Raw genomic sequence first — 18,054 nt, 5'->3', positions numbered from 1 at the left:
GCCCTCACTCTGTCTATCTATCGCACTCACTCTATCGCCATCACTCTATCGATCGTCCTCACTCTGTCTATCTATCGCGCTCTATCTATCTATCTATCGCCCTCCCTCTATCCATCACACTCACTCTATCTATCTATTGCACTCACTCTATCGCACTCACTCTATCGCACTCACTCTATCTATTGCATCACCACAGCATCACTCAGCCCCACCACTGCATCACTCAGGGGCACCACAACATCACTATGCGCTACCACAGCCTCACTAAACGCCACAGCATTACTCGTAGCCACCACATCACTCAGCGCCACCACAGCATCAATCTGTGCAACCATTCAACAACTGGTTCAAATATGTTCTCTCAATGTTAAGATTTTTTTACAAATGTCACAAAAAGATGTTAATATTTCACTTCTGTTCTTGGATTTTCTGTCTTTGGATTTTCGTCACAAGAAAATACAATGAACATAATCTTCACAAAAGTTGTTTACAAAAGCTATTTCCATTTTAAATTACAATAACTTTTATTTAAGTATTAATGATTAAAAAAATTCAAACCCATTGTTATTTGTAATATCAATACATCCAAGTCACGTAAATACAAGACATGTTGCATTACAAATGCTATAGGTGTCACATTTGCGAAAGTTAAAACTATTGGCATTGTAAATGACAAAGCTATTCATTTAGCTATTTTCAAAACCAACACATAAATAAATAAAAAAATTGTCATTTACAATACCAATAGCTCAAACTTTCCTAATGCGAGACCTATTGCATTGCAAATGCTTGTTGTTACTGGTATGTAATCAGTCCCAGCAGAGAACAGACAATATATAATGCAATAAAAAACATTGAAACAAGTATACATTTCTTCTTTTTAAAGGTCAGTCACTAGGATCCATTCTATTGCAACCCCAATCACAACAGTGCACCTGTGATCAGCAGAATCTGTTTATTGTCGACGAGAATTCACATCCAATGCATCATAGGTACAAAATCATTTACTCCTCTTGCAAACCTCATACAAGGCACCGATTAATCTACAACTTTAAAATGTAAACTAAAGACGCTTCAGTCCAAAGGCCACAAGACCGCGCCTTCAGAGAGCCCCATTTTAATACTTGCAGCAGTACATAAACCAGACTACTGGTAATGGACCGACACCTGTCCACAGACCAGGCTGACAACTGACCAGGGGGCACGTTTCATGACCATAAGTCACTGGAGGTTGTGCAAATAATTCTATGGACTGTGGGATGACTGTCTTACAGAACAGATTCAGCAGAATTTCACGATTTGACCAGATGGCCCGAGCTGGTCTGTAGTGATTGATTTGAAGGGGAAAAGAAAGTGCATTCAATAAGTATTTTCATTCTTTGGCTACCTGTGAACATTCATAAAAGGGTCTAAAATTGTATTTAACAGAAATCCAGGAACCCCCCCTCTCCAGTGTCCGTCAGAGTGGAAGTGAAATGTTCCTGTGCATGTAGAACACACAGAGGACAGAAAAGTGTTTCCCTGAGTGCTCATCACAGGCTTGCGCTTCTTAGGTTACAAGGAAGTTTCAGGGAGAAACTGGGATCTAATGCAGAATTTTCAAGTTCAGTGAAGTGCCATGTGTCAAATCACCAAATTAAAAGTAAAGGAGCCACAATGCGAAGTGCCAATTGGCAACTATGCTAGGACATGTGGACGATGAGGGTGAGACAACTCTGTCTGGGGTCAGTAGGCTACAAGACAAGCGCTTCTATCCCATAAGCCTTGAGAAAGCATCATCAGACAACCCAGTTCCAGGAGGATGCAATCAGCAGGGGGCAGTGGGGGGGGGGGAGGGGGGACTTTCATTTATCAGACTCCATTCACATTGGACAAGAGCATACTCTTCCAAAATGACAAGGAATGGAATATATGACGTTACTCCGCTAACAATCACTCCGCATACCATCACCACAAAATTTTTACAACGCAAATTCAATGACCCCACAATTTTTGACAAAGCAAGCTTTTACCACGACTATACTTATTACCACGCATGCCATTACAACGCAAAGGCATGCGTGGTAAAGGTATACTCCTAGTAAAAGTTTTAAAGGTAATTAAGAGTACCCTGCCCTACCCTACACCCTAATGTAGTACCCCTCACGACCCTCCCCGACACCCACTCCTTTCCCTACATTTACACTACCCAGCTCGACCCCCCGACACTACACAACAACTACCCTACACTACAAAAAAAACCTAAACCCTAAAACACTACCCTACACAAACACTACCCTAAACCACTACCCTACTCAAACACTACCCTAAACCACTACCCTTTAACACTACCCTACACTACTAACACTACACTAAAACACTACAATTTAACACTACCCTACACTAACACTACCCTAAACCCTAAAACACTACCCTTTAACACTAAACAAACACTACCCTACACTACCACTACCCTAAACCACCCTTTAACACTATCCTACACTAACACCACCCCAAACCCTAAAACACTACCCTACACAAACACTACACAACACTAACACTACCCTATACCGTAAAACACTACCCTACACAAACACTACCCTACACTACCACTACCCTAAACCCTAAAACACTATCCTTTAACACTAACCTACACTACACAAACACTACACTAACACTACCCTAAACCCTAAAACACTACCATTTAACACTACCCCACACCACACAAACACTACCCTACACTAACCTAAACCCTAAAACACTACCCTACACTACACAAACACTACCCTACACTACACAAACACTACCCTAAACCACTACCCTTTAACACTACCCTACACAAACACTACCCTACACTAACACTACCCTAAACCCTAAAACACTACCCTACTCAAACACTACCCTACACAAACACTACCCTATACCCTAAAACACTACCCTACACTACACAAACACTCCTACCCTACACAAACACTACCCTAAACCCTAAAACACTACCCTTTAACCCGTTGGCTGCGCCTCCGATTTTGCGGAAGTGCGGCACTTCCGCAAAACAGACGGGCCGCGTGGGCCATTGGCCGACGGCAGTACCAGCGAGGAAGTGCTGCCGTCGGCAGCATGGAAGGGGTTAACACTACCCTACACAAACACTACCCTAAAACACTACCCTAAACTACACAAACACTACCCTAAACCCTAAAAAATGAATGCCCACCCCAGGCCCATTCCCACTTATCTTTCTCTCCTCGTGGTTTCTCTCTCCTTCTGCTTCCTGCATCACGTCGTCTTTCTCTGAGGGGTGGTCACGTCGATGAGAAGAAACTGAAAAGCCTGATTCCTCACAACGACGTGAATCGCCACATTTTTTTTTTTACAATGCATGTGCTTTTACCATACATACCTTTACAACGATTTTCATTGTAAAGGCATGCGTTGTAAATGCACATGCAATGTAAAAAAATGCGGAGTAATGGTATGCGGGGTAGGTGCACTATGCGGAGAAAAGGTATGCGGGGTCAAAGTCCTAGTTGTAAAAAAATTTGTTGTATACAATATTTACCCAAGGAGACTCCTAATATCGGGTCACTGATGAAGGTTTAAGCCCCTTCCCTTAAAGCTATGGAAGGCCACGATTTGGCAACTTTGTACAACACAAACTAATTTCATACAGCTGTGGCCGTGACACTATCGCTGATGTCAGAGCACCACACTGCAGTCTGGCCCAATTTGGGGATTCCGCATCCACTGTTTGGGACACCACACGTGGACTAACCAATGGGTACTCGTGCATGCAGCAACCGAGTTTAGGCCCAAATGTGACAGGAGAAGTCCATCTCTGCCCGGTAGCAGTCAATGAAAGAATACCTCACGTCTTATAGGATAGAGTTCACAGTTCTTCATACAATTAAAAAATGATATTTAAAATACAGAATTAAAAATAAATTACATTATTTAGTGGGATAGCACCTTAGCCACCTGCAAGAATCCACAGAAAATTCAACCTGTAGAACTTACACCCTATAAACTAATCAGGGTAAGGTGCCTGAAGCAACTATCAATGAATCTCATTCTGTGAGTGCAAGTGTTCTTGTGTAAAGAAAGAGAAAAAGTACTCCAATTCACCCAAGACTTCCTTCAGATGGCCCCTTCCGACAGAAATCCTCAACAAGGACCCCTTGCCGACCACGAGAGATGTCAAGAACGTGGACAATAGATATCGTCGTCGATTGAGGGAAAAGTCTGATGGTATTAAAAAGTGCTTGCACCGCATAGATTGCTCACTTGGTGAGTCACACGTCTGTACACAAACAAGCTTTCACACAATCTGCATGTAGCCCACTCAACCATAAAAAAATAAAATTGTGATTCTTAGAAACTGTAGGAGGATTTAAAACTGGAAGAAAAGTGCTTCAGTTGTTGATCTGTCCCTGCAGGCAGTGCAGCAACAGACGGTGCCGCGGAGCGAGCCGCTTAGAGCTCCATGGACAGATCCAACTTGGCTGAGACAGTCTTGCAACCTTTGTCCGAGTAGATCTTTTCCTCTTTAGGGAAGTACGTCATCGCATCTGCCACTCTGGTGATAAGGTCTTCATGCAGCTCAAACCCACGGGACTGGATCTCCACAGCCACACACTTCTTAACGTGTTTGTACTCCAGAGGCAGGAAAGGCACAAAGACGTCAATAAGGTTTTTGGCGATCAAGCTGCTATGCCACAGGCCACCTAAGGAGAAGAAGATCAGGAGTTAACAACAATGATCCTTGTGGCCAATATAGACCAAAGCCATGTGCGCCCATTTAACTGCATGTGCGCTAGCGGTTTTCCCGCTGATCGCTGCGATTTTAAAAATCCCACGTTACGTGACAAGGTCAACTCGTCACACGCACAGCGCAGGTAACGCCCATGACGAGCTGACCTTGTCACACGCATCGAAGGGGTTAATAAATCAGCAAAGGTGCTTGAACAAGAGTCATATTGCAGCTGCAGAACATAAAACCCGCAAGATAAAGACCACCTTCGTTTTTTTAAATGGGGTAACTAATGAACAAACGAAGTCCATCAAAATTAAGTTAAAAATGCCTACCTCCCGCCCCAAACATAACAAGGTAAAGGGTCAATTGAGAAGATCCCACAAACTACATTCAATCAGGCAATTTTAAAATCAGGGAATTAGCCATTTCAGATACAGACCCTTGAGCGGTTTTAGTGACCTGGGTTTCCTAGAAGACCCTTGCAGAGCTCAGTGGGCCACTATAATATACTTCAACTTATTCTTCCAGCTCAAACTGTACTTCAGAATATACTTTGTTAAAGTATAAAGTCATTCTTAGGAGAGTTCAGGCCACCTCTAAGGTTTCCTTGAATGGGGCAAACAAGGTGGTCCCAGATACTAGAACGAATAAACCATGACTGAGTAGCTTGAGTGAATACAAACATTTTTTATAACAGCATTGTTTTTATCCACAACGTGTACCATAAAAAATCATTCATAAAATAAGTTTGTAATTGATCACATTTGATGCCCCTAAAGAAATGGACAGGGAAGGGTAGTGTTGGGATAGTGAAGGTACTGAATGGGTAATATAACAGTGGTCACTATGACCTCAATAAACCAGAAATAATAATTGATTAACACACCGAAAAGAACAATTCATTAATTAATTAAAACTCATGCCGCAAACAAAACAGAATCACAAATGATACATCAGGAAAGAGGCTGAACATAGAAGAAAGTGTCGACGTTTCGACCCAAACAAATGCAGGCATGGAGTGAAACCTTGCTAGAGGGTCTTCATCAGGACAAGGGCACAGAAGGGGGCAGTGAATCTGTATAGAAAATTAATAAATTAATATTAGTGAAGGTCACGAATGATCCCTATTACTCCTTAAATAATAAAAGGCAGAGAGGAGGAATTGTGAACACACAATCATTATACGAGATCACAGGGAGGAATACATTAGACGAAAAACCGGTGTTAGCCACAAAATGATCTTGACCCACATGGGGGAGAAATTGGGTAAGTAGTGCCCCATGTCTTCTAAGGTCAGCTGTTGCTAATGCTTGTGACATCAAGCATAGTAAAACCTCACCACAATCAAGGTCGCTTAGAAAATTGGAAAAAAGGAACTTGCTGAAGTCATTTATCACAGATAAAATAATCAGAACAACCCAGTGATGTCGTGCACTGGGTCAAAGACAGTCAGAATAGTGAACAACCATAGGTGTAGAATAACAACCAATATGGGCACACAGCACTGGATTACCTGGTATAGGAGACTTAATCAGAGATGGAGAGGGGATCCTTCACGTGGATCAAAGTCCTACAACAAATAGATTATCAAAGATGCAATCACGAGCAGTTGGATACAAGGAATGTGTTACAAGTACACAACAAATACCGATTGGCCTACCTTAGATTATTAAGGATGTATGGCACAAGGGGTTCATATGTGATTACTCTCTCCAAAAATACAGTACGGCTTGTTCAAAAAAATACAAAACGTTGGGTGCTTAATATGGGTAGCACGGGTATGGCCACAGAGGTGTTTTTAGGAATAGAGCCTCGCGTACCTGGTGTGTTCAAAACGCTGTGTTCTAATAGAGGGATCTTGGTAGTGGAAGATTACAGCCAACAGGAGTCCAGCTTCTAAGAAGTATAGAAGTGACTCCAATAAGTAATGTGCGCAGATAATGCCCAATTCCGAATTCAATGCATGGCAAAGTCATGAGTAGCCTACCTTAAACCAAGGCTGCGCGGGTCTAGAATGTCAGGGTAGGATAGCCACACATGTAGATAACAAATCTGTTATAACACGAAATCGGCGGGTAATCAGTACCGTTATGTCGGAAAAGGACTGCCAATGTTAAAAAATAAAGCCCTAACTCGCATACCTGTAGGAGAGAGAATCACGGCCTTAAGCGGGGGGTCCAATTCATTCACAGAAGTCGGCACACGCCGTCATAATCAGAGGGGATGTTTGCTGAAGTATCCTGGTGGAATTGCCACACACATAGGTGAGGAGTCTGCGGAGTAATGAAAACGGCAGATGACTATATCCGTTTCATCAGAAAACAATAGTGTTTAACGTCAAGTTCCGTCTAACATACCTGCTGGAGAAATAATCACGGGCTACAACGGGGGTTCAGTGGATCAACATTCATCGGCATACGCCGTCAAAACGACAAGGGATATTGACTTCCGGATAGAAGTTGAGATCACGTGAGCACCGTTAATCATAGAAATAGAAAAGAGACTCCCAATGGTTGCTTAGAGTGAGTGGTGGAATGATACTTTCCGATTAAATCAAAAATGGTCTACAGTCAAAAAAGCTTCGGAAAGCTATTATTTGCACTGCAATATATATTCTTCGTGATGTATTACATATCGCTCCGATGTTAATTAATGAATTGTACTTTTAAGTGTGTTAATTTTTATTTCTGGTTTATTGAGGTAAAAGTGACCACTGTTATATTACCCATTCAGTACCTTCACTATCCCAACACTACCCTTCCCTGTCCATTTCTTTAGGGGCATCAAATGTGATCAATTACAAACTTATTTTATGAATGATTTTTTATGGTACACGTTGTGGATAAAAACAATGCTGTTATAAAAAAAAATTGTATTCACTCAAGCTACTCAGTCATGGTTTATTCGTTCTAGTATCTGGGACCACCTTGTTTGTATCAATTATTCACCCAGGTCCCAGTGACTTTTTGGGTTAACCCGTGTTTTTACAGCACTCCTTGAATGGGGCAGGCAACTAAATCCCAATCTTCTCAGTGACCTTTTGGAAAGGCAGACATTAAAAAGGATTAAAGCCACATGGACTGTACAAACGTGTGGCGTTTGAAAGCATTCAATGCTTTGGCAGATACAAAGGAGCAGGAGATAAGAGTACGCACATAAATATAGAGGCCCGATTTCACCCAAATAGGCTATAACACAAAAACGAGCAAGGGAAAAGCCAATAGGTATCAACCATGGACAAGCTATTGGCTTTGGCAATCTGGTGGGGGTGGATAACGAGAAGATTAAAAAAAGACCTAAAAAGTAGCCAGCTTGGACACTTTTTAGAACAAGATTGAAGGGACAGCGGTGGGGGTGGAGAAAGAGAACAAGAGGGAAAAGGGTAACAAGTCAGTGGGAAGGAGGGAAAACAAGAGGAGAAAAGGGGAGGAGAGAAAGAACAAGAGTGATGATGCTAGGGGAGAAATGGAGAGACTAAGAGCTAGAGGACGAGAAGAGGAAGAGGCAGCGAACAAACGAGAAATGGAGCAATGGGGAGAGTCAGTGAGAATGAGAAAGTAAGAGAGAAAAACAGAGTAAGACTGGCAGGTAGTGAAGGACAGAAGGAGAGAGAAGAAAAGCAAGATGGAAAGTAATATTGAAGCTAAAGGCCATTGGTAGGGTCATGTGATGCTGCTATGACCCACTTGAAGACATGGCTCTCATGCACTGCAGCAGTGGAGGTTGTGGACGGTGCATTTAAAGATGGTGCTATGACCCACTTGATACCATTGCTCTCTTGCACTGCAGCAGTGGAGGCCTGGACGGTGCATTCAATGATGGTGCTATGACCCACTTGAAGACATGGCTCTCTTGCACTGCAGCAGTGGAGGCCTGGACGGTGCATTCAATGATGGTGCTATGACCCACTTGAAGACATGGCTCTCTTGCACTGCAGCAGTGGAGGCCTGGACGGTGCATTCATAGATGCTGCTATGACCCACTTGAAGACATGGCTCTCTTGCACTGCAGCAGTGGAGGCCTGAACGGTGCATTCATAGATGCTGCTATGACCCACTTGAAGACATGGCTCTCTTGCACTGCAGCAGTGGAGGCCTGGACGGTGCATTCATAGATGCTGCTATGACCCACTTGAAGACATGGCTCTCTTGCACTGCAGCAGTGGAGGCCTGAACGGTGCATTCATAGATGCTGCTATGACCCACTTGAAGACATGGCTCTCCTACACCACAGGAGTGGAGGCCTGGACGGTGCATTCAATGATGCTGCTATGACCCACTTGAAGACATGGCTCTCTTGCACTGCAGCAGTGGAGGCCTGGACGGTGCATTCATAGATGCTGCTATGACCCACTTGATACCATTGCTCTCTTGCACTGCAGCAGTGGAGACCTGGACGGTGCATTCATAGATGCTGCTATGACCCACTTGAAGACATGGCTCTCATGCACTGCAGCAGTGGAGGCCTGGACAGTGCATTCAATGATGCTGCTATGACCCACTTGATACCATTGCTCTCTTGCACTGCAGCAGTGGAGGCCTGGACGGTGCATTCATAGATGCTGCTATGACCCACTTGAAGACATGGCTCTCATGCACTGCAGCAGTGGAGGCCTGGACGGTGCATTCAATGATGGTGCTATGACCCACTTGATACCATTGCTCTCCTGCACCACAGGAGTGGAGGCCTGGACAGTGCATTCAATGATGCTGCTATGACCCACTTGAAGACATGGCTCTCTTGCACTGCAGCAGTGGAGGCCTGGACGGTGCATTCATAGATGCTGCTATGACCCACTTGATACCATTGCTCTCCTGCACCACAGGAGTGGAGGCCTGGACGGTGCATTCAATGATGCTGCTATGACCCACTTGAAGACATGGCTCTCATGCACTGCAGCAGTGGAGGCCTGGACGGTGCATTCAATGATGCTGCTATGACCCACTTGAAGACATGGCTCTCATGCACTGCAGCAGTGGAGGCCTGGACGGTGCATTCAATGATGCTGCTATGACCCACTTGAAGACATGGATCTCATGCACTGCAGCAGTGGAGGCCTGGACAGTGCATTCAAAGATGCTGCTATGACCCACTTGAAGACATGGCTCTCTTGCACTGCAGCAGTGGAGGCCTGGACAGTGCATTCAATGATGCTGCTATGACCCACTTGAAGACATGGCTCTCATGCACTGCAGCAGTAGAGGCCTGGACGGTGCATTCATAGATGCTGCTATGACCCACTTGATACCATTGCTCTCCTGCACCGCAGCAGTAGAGGCCTGGACGGTGCATTCATAGATGCTGCTATGACCCACTTGATACCATTGCTCTCTTGCACTGCAGCAGTGGAGGCCTGGACGGTGCATTCATAGATGCTGCTATGACCCACTTGAAGACATGGCTCTCATGCACTGCAGCAGTAGAGGCCTGGACAGTGCATTCAATGATGCTGCTATGACCCACTTGAAGACATGGCTCTCATGCATTGCAGCAGTAGAGGCCTGGACAGTGCATTCAATGATGCTGCTATGACCCACTTGAAGACATGGCTCTCATGCACTGCAGCAGTGGAGGCCTGGACGGTGCATTCAATGATGGTGCTATGACCCACTTGAAGACATGGCTCTCATGCACTGCAGCAGTGGAGGCCTGGACGGTGCATTCATAGATGCTGCTATGACCCACTTGATACCATTGCTCTCCTGCACCGCAGCAGTAGAGGCCTGGACGGTGCATTCATAGATGCTGCTATGACCCACTTGAAGACATGGCTCTCATGCACTGCAGCAGTAGAGGCCTGGACGGTGCATTCATAGATGCTGCTATGACCCACTTGAAGACATGGCTCTCAGGCACTGCAGCAGTGGAGGCCTGGACGGTGCATTCAATGATGGTGCTATGACCCACTTGATACCATTGCTCTCTTGCACTGCAGCAGTAGAGGCCTGGACGGTGCATTCATAGATGCTGCTATGACCCACTTGAAGACATGGCTCTCATGCACTGCAGCAGTGGAGGCCTGGACGGTGCATTCAATGATGGTGCTATGACCCACTTGAAGACATGGCTCTAATGCACTGCAGCAGTGGAGGCCTGGACGGTGCATTCATAGATGCTGCTATGACCCACTTGATACCATTGCTCTCCTGCACCGCAGCAGTAGAGGCCTGGACGGTGCATTCATAGATGCTGCTATGACCCACTTGAAGACATGGCTCTCATGCACTGCAGCAGTGGAGGCCTGGACGGTGCATTCATAGATGCTGCTATGACCCACTTGAAGACATGGCTCTCATGCACTGCAGCAGTAGAGGCCTGGACGGTGCATTCATAGATGCTGCTATGACCCACTTGAAGACATGGCTCTCAGGCACTGCAGCAGTGGAGGCCTGGACGGTGCATTCAATGATGGTGCTATGACCCACTTGATACCATTGCTCTCTTGCACTGCAGCAGTAGAGGCCTGGACGGTGCATTTATAGATGCTGCTATGACCCACTTGAAGACATGGCTCTCATGCACTGCAGCAGTGGAGGCCTGGACGGTGCATTCAATGATGGTGCTATGACCCACTTGAAGACATGGCTCTCATGCACTGCAGCAGTGGAGGCCTGGACGGTGCATTCATAGATGCTGCTATGACCCACTTGAAGACATGGCTCTCAGGCACTGCAGCAGTGGAGGCCTGGACAGTGCATTCAATGATGCTGCTATGACCCACTTGAAGACATGGCTCTCATGCACTGCAGCAGTGGAGGCCTGGACGGTGCATTCAATGATGGTGCTATGACCCACTTGAAGACATGGCTCTCATGCACTGCAGCAGTGGAGGCCTGGACGGTGCATTCATAGATGCTGCTATGACCCACTTGATACCATTGCTCTCCTGCACCGCAGCAGTAGAGGCCTGGACGGTGCATTCATAGATGCTGCTATGACCCACTTGAAGACATGGCTCTCATGCACTGCAGCAGTGGAGGCCTGGACGGTGCATTCAATGATGGTGCTATGACCCACTTGATACCATTGCTCTCTTGCACTGCAGCAGTAGAGGCCTGGACGGTGCATTCATAGATGCTGCTATGACCCACTTGATACCATTGCTCTCTTGCACTGCAGCAGTGGAGGCCTGGACAGTGCATTCAATGATGCTGCTATGACCCACTTGAAGACATGGCTCTCATGCACTGCAGCAGTGGAGGCCTGGACGGTGCATTCAATGATGGTGCTATGACCCACTTGAAGACATGGCTCTCCTACACCACAGGAGTGGAGGCCTGGACAGTGCATTCAATGATGCTGCTATGACCCACTTGAAGACATGGCTCTCTTGCACTGCAGCAGTGGAGGCCTGGACGGTGCATTCATAGATGCTGCTATGACCCACTTGAAGACATGGCTCTCCTACACCACAGGAGTGGAGGCCTGGACAGTGCATTCAATGATGCTGCTATGACCCACTTGAAGACATGGCTCTCATGCACTGCAGCAGTGGAGGCCTGGACAGTGCATTCAATGATGCTGCTATGACCCACTTGAAGACATGGCTCTCATGCACTGCAGCAGTGGAGGCCTGGACAGTGCATTCAAAGATGCTGCTATGACCCACTTGAAGACATGGCTCTCTTGCACTGCAGCAGTGGAGGCCTGGACGGTGCATTCATAGATGCTGCTATGACCCACTTGAAGACATGGCTCTCATGCACTGCAGCAGTAGAGGCCTGGACAGTGCATTCAATGATGGTGCTATGACCCACTTGATACCATTGCTCTCCTGCACCACAGGAGTGGAGGCCTGGACGGTGCATTCATAGATGCTGCTATGACCCACTTGATACCATTGCTCTCCTGCACCACAGGAGTGGAGGCCTGGACGGTGCATTCATAGATGCTGCTATGACCCACTTGATACCATTGCTCTCCTGCACCACAGGAGTGGAGGCCTGGACGGTGCATTCATAGATGCTGCTATGACCCACTTGAAGACATGGCTCTCATGCACTGCAGCAGTGGAGGCCTGGACGGTGCATTCAATGATGGTGCTATGACCCACTTGAAGACATGGCTCTCATGCACTGCAGCAGTGGAGGCCTGGACGGTGCATTCATAGATGCTGCTATGACCCACTTGAAGACATGGCTCTCATGCACTGCAGCAGTAGAGGCCTGGACGGTGCATTCATAGATGCTGCTATGACCCACTTGAAGACATGGCTCTCATGCACTGCAGCAGTGGAGGCCTGGACAGTGCATTCAATGATGCTGCTATGACCCACTTGAAGACATGGCTCTCATGCACTGCAGCAGTGGAGGCCTGGACGGTGCATTCAATGATGGTGCTATGACCCACTTGATACCATTGCTCTCCTGCACCACAGGAGTGGAGGCCTGGACAGTGCATTCAATGATGGTGCTATGACCCACTTGAAGACATGGCTCTCTTGCACTGCAGCAGTGGAGGCCTGGACGGTGCATTCATAGATGCTGCTATGACCCACTTGAAGACATGGCTCTCCTACACCACAGGAGTGGAGGCCTGGACAGTGCATTCAATGATGCTGCTATGACCCACTTGAAGACATGGCTCTCTTGCACTGCAGCAGTGGAGGCCTGGACGGTGCATTCATAGATGCTGCTATGACCCACTTGATACCATTGCTCTCTTGCACTGCAGCAGTGGAGGCCTGGACGGTGCATTCATAGATGCTGCTATGACCCACTTGAAGACATGGCTCTCATGCACTGCAGCAGTGGAGGCCTGGACGGTGCATTCAATGATGGTGCTATGACCCACTTGATACCATTGCTCTCTTGCACTGCAGCAGTGGAGGCCTGGACGGTGCATTCATAGATGCTGCTATGACCCACTTGATACCATTGCTCTCTTGCACTGCAGCAGTAGAGGCCTGGACGGTGCATTCATAGATGCTGCTATGACCCACTTGAAGACATGGCTCTCATGCACTGCAGCAGTGGAGGCCTGGACGGTGCATTCAATGATGCTGCTATGACCCACTTGATACCATTGCTCTCTTGCACTGCAGCAGTGGAGGCCTGGACTGTGCATTCAATGATGCTGCTATGACCCACTTGAAGACATGGCTTTCATGCACTGCAGCAGTGGAGGCCTGGACGGTGCATTCATAGATGCTGCTATGACCCACTTGATACCATTGCTCTCTTGCACTGCAGCAGTGGAGGCCTGGACGGTGCATTCATAGATGCTGCTATGACCCACTTGAAGACATGGCTCTCATGCACTGCAGCAGTGGAGGCCTGGACGGTGCATTCATAGATGCTGCTATGACCCACTTGAAGACATGGCTCTCAGGCACTGCAGCAGTGGAGGCCTGGACGGTGCATTCAAAGATGTGCTATGACCCACTTGATGCTATTGCTCTCCTACACCACAGGAGTGGAGGCCTGGACAGTGCATTCAATGATGCTGCTATGACCCACTTGAAGACATGGCTCTCATGCACTGCAGCAGTGGAGGCCTGGACGGTGCATTCATAGATGCTGCTATGACCCGCTTGAAGACATGGCTCTCATGCACTGCAGCAGTGGAGGCCTGGACAGTGCATTCATAGATGCTGCAATGACCCACTTGATACCATTGCTCTCCTGCACTGCAGCAGTAGAGGCCTGGACGGTGCATTCATAGATGCTGCTATGACCCACTTGAAGACATGGCTCTCATGCACTGCAGCAGTGGAGGCCTGGACAGTGCATTCATAGATGCTGCAATGACCCACTTGATACCATTGCTCTCCTGCACTGCAGCAGTAGAGGCCTGGACGGTGCATTCATAGATGCTGCTATGACCCACTTGAAGACATGGCTCTCCTACACCATAGGAGTGGAGGCCTGGGCAGTGCATTCAATGATGCTGCTATGACCCACTTGAAGACATGGCTCTCTTGCACTGCAGCAGTGGAGGCCTGGACGGTGCATTCATAGATGCTGCTATGACCCACTTGAAGACATGGCTCTCCTACACCACAGGAGTGGAGGCCTGGACAGTGCATTCAATGATGCTGCTATGACCCACTTGAAGACATGGCTCTCTTGCACTGCAGCAGTGGAGGCCTGGACGGTGCATTCATAGATGCTGCTATGACCCACTTGATACCATTGCTCTCCTGCACTGCAGCAGTAGAGGCCTGGACGGTGCATTCAATGATGCTGCTATGACCCACTTCAAGACATTGCTCTCCTGCACCGCAGCAGTGGAGGCCTGGACGGTGCATTCAAAGATGCTGCTATGACCCACTTGAAGACATGGCTCTCTTGCACTGCAGCAGTGGAGGCCTGGACGGTGCATTCATAGATGCTGCTATGACCCACTTGAAGACATGGCTCTCCTACACTACAGGAGTGGAGGCCTGGACAGTGCATTCAATGATGCTGCTATGACCCACTTGAAGACATGGCTCTCTTGCACTGCAGCAGTGGAGGCCTGGACGGTGCATTCATAGATGCTGCTATGACCCACTTGATACCATTGCTCTCTTGCACTGCAGCAGTGGAGGCCTGGACGGTGCATTCATAGATGCTGCTATGACCCACTTGAAGACATGGCTCTCCTACACCACAGGAGTGGAGGCCTGGACAGTGCATTCAATGATGCTGCTATGACCCACTTGAAGACATGGCTCTCTTGCACTGCAGCAGTGGAGGCCTGGACGGTGCATTCATAGATGCTGCTATGACCCACTTGAAGACATGGCTCTCCTACACCACAGGAGTGGAGGCCTGGACAGTGCATTCAATGATGCTGCTATGACCCACTTGAAGACATGGCTCTCTTGCACTGCAGCAGTGGAGGCCTGGACGGTGCATTCATAGATGCTGCTATGACCCACTTGATACCATTGCTCTCCTGCACTGCAGCAGTAGAGGCCTGGACGGTGCATTCAATGATGCTGCTATGACCCACTTCAAGACATTGCTCTCCTGCACCGCAGCAGTGGAGGCCTGGACGGTGCATTCAAAGATGCTGCTATGACCCACTTGAAGACATGGCTCTCTTGCACTGCAGCAGTGGAGGCCTGGACGGTGCATTCATAGATGCTGCTATGACCCACTTGAAGACATGGCTCTCCTACACTACAGGAGTGGAGGCCTGGACAGTGCATTCAATGATGCTGCTATGACCCACTTGAAGACATGGCTCTCTTGCACTGCAGCAGTGGAGGCCTGGACGGTGCATTCATAGATGCTGCTATGACCCACTTGATACCATTGCTCTCTTGCACTGCAGCAGTGGAGGCCTGGACGGTGCATTCATAGATGCTGCTATGACCCACTTGATACCATTGCTCTCATGCACTGCAGCAGTGGAGGCCTGGACGGTGCATTCATAGATGCTGCTATGACCCACTTGATACCATTGCTCTCCTGCACCACAGGAGTGGAGGCCTGGACGGTGCATTCATAGATGCTGCTATGACCCACTTGATGCCATTGCTCCCCTGCACCTCAGGAGTGGAGGCATGGAGGGTGCATCGCCCAGCTCGAGCTTAGCAATGCACCGATGAACAGATGGTTGCATTTTTTTTATTTGCAAAAATTAAAGTCAGTGGTCAATGCATACAGGAATTGCTAATTATCACATTTCCGTACAGAATGTAAGACATTTCCATTACAGCTGGTGTCACCTCACACAATTGTTGACAATACAAAATTGTTATACTTCTAGTGGTTCGTCATGGGATGGGGTAAGGGGAGGTTCACAGATATTACCACAGTATTCATTCCAATTTGACCAAACTGCTATCCACTTCCGAGACACCACCGGGCCACACAAACTGTTTTTTCTTGGAACATGCACCAATCCATGTCCGTCTTCCAGGAGCTAAGCGTTGGAGGGGATACCGCACCCCACAGGCATGCTATATTTCGTTTCACAATCGCGAGCCCCAGCGTCACCCACAATCTGCCTTTTGCCGACAGATCCGTGGGCTCCCAAATGTTCAGAAGGCACCTCTTGACCTCTGGTCGCAGTACTACCCCCCCAAGCCACAAGCATACAATTATGTACCTGCATCAATGGGCATTCCCATATTATGCAAAAGAACGTCCCCATCTCTCCACACTGTCTTCTACAGAGCCCATCCTCCCACCTACCCATCAACACCAGTCTGGTGCCAGATATATAGACTTGATGGAGCACTTTCAGTTGAATCAGTCTCAGTTTTGCCGATATTGCTATCATTTTAGGGGATGAGAGGGCTTCCCTCCATTCCTCATCGTCAATCTCGAGTCAGTCTGCCTCCCATTTACTGCGAAGTGCAATCAGTGGGTCTGGGGTGTGATTGCTAAGTTTTTTGTATGTGAGGGAGATAGCCTTTTCTTGAAGGTGACCGTCCAGTAATCTATCCTCGAGGGGGGAGGACTCCGGGAGCTGCGGTCCGGGTGGAATGTTAGTCTGGAGGGAATGTCTGACCTGCAGATATCGGAAGTGTTCCGTGTGTGCAAAGTCATAAGTGTCCTAAAGCGAGGCGAATGCCGCCACCCCACTGGGTCCCCACAAATCCTTTATTTGGGAAATCCCCATCAGGTCCCAGTTGTGAAACCCTTTCGTGCGACTCAGTGTTCCCAATTTTTCAGCAGCCCAGAGCGGGGTAGCTAGTGTAAGCTTATCCACCCATCCCAGTTTACGATTAACTATGTGCCAAAGTTGGACAGAGTGCTTTGTTGGGCCAGTGAGTGTGTATCTGTTAGGTCTAGAATAAAGTGCCGCCTCGTAATGCCCGCCCAGGGGGACCCATTTTTCCATCCCGTAGCCAGGATCGTTTCCACCACAGTATTTACCCTGATTTATGGCGGAGAGGTGTGCTGCCCAGTAGTATTTCCGGATGTCTGGAAGTGCTATTCCCCCATCGTACCACCCCAGTGTGAGTTTCTGGAGGGATATTCGCGGCGTCCCAGCCCATAAAAGGTCTCTCTGGGTGGCCTCAACTGCTGCAAAATATGTTTGTAGAACTAAGTCTGGGTGATGATTTTGGAGGGCATATAAAAACCGTGGCAGCGCCATCATCTTGAAATGCGCTGCCCGACCCAGTAGGGACAATAGGAGTTTCTTCCATATGGCCGTATCCCTCTTAAACTGTTGCAGGGGCGGTAGGAGATTTCTCTCATAACGAGCAACCTTCTGCTTGGAGATGAAAATTTCCAAGTACGTGAACCCTTCCGTAGCCACTTTAAATCGGGCAATGGCACGGAATCACTGGTGGAGCCCCATGAAGGACGTAAAGGATTGACTTCCCCCAATTAATACCATAGCCTGAATTCTTCCCGAAGCTGGTAAATATGTCTAACGCC

General features: G+C 47.7%; 1 protein-coding gene across 1 annotated transcript in view; it reads right to left on the bottom strand.

Moving 5' to 3' along the window:
• Window positions 1-507: 507 nt before the first annotated feature.
• The window catches only part of LOC147718024 (torsin-1A-like), a 169,441-nt gene continuing 151,894 nt past the window's right edge, over window positions 508-18,054 (bottom strand). Inside the window, exon 5 of the mRNA XM_086924840.1 lies at window positions 508-4,700. Within this exon, the coding sequence (XP_086780966.1) occupies window positions 4,450-4,700 (251 nt within the window). The 3' untranslated portion in view covers window positions 508-4,449. The remainder of the gene's footprint in view (window positions 4,701-18,054) is intronic.

Source organism: Lissotriton vulgaris, chromosome 5 (assembly GCF_964263255.1).
Source record: "Lissotriton vulgaris chromosome 5, aLisVul1.2, whole genome shotgun sequence".
NCBI lineage: Eukaryota > Metazoa > Chordata > Amphibia > Caudata > Salamandridae > Lissotriton > Lissotriton vulgaris.
This window is presented reverse-complemented; position numbering and strand designations above follow the sequence as displayed.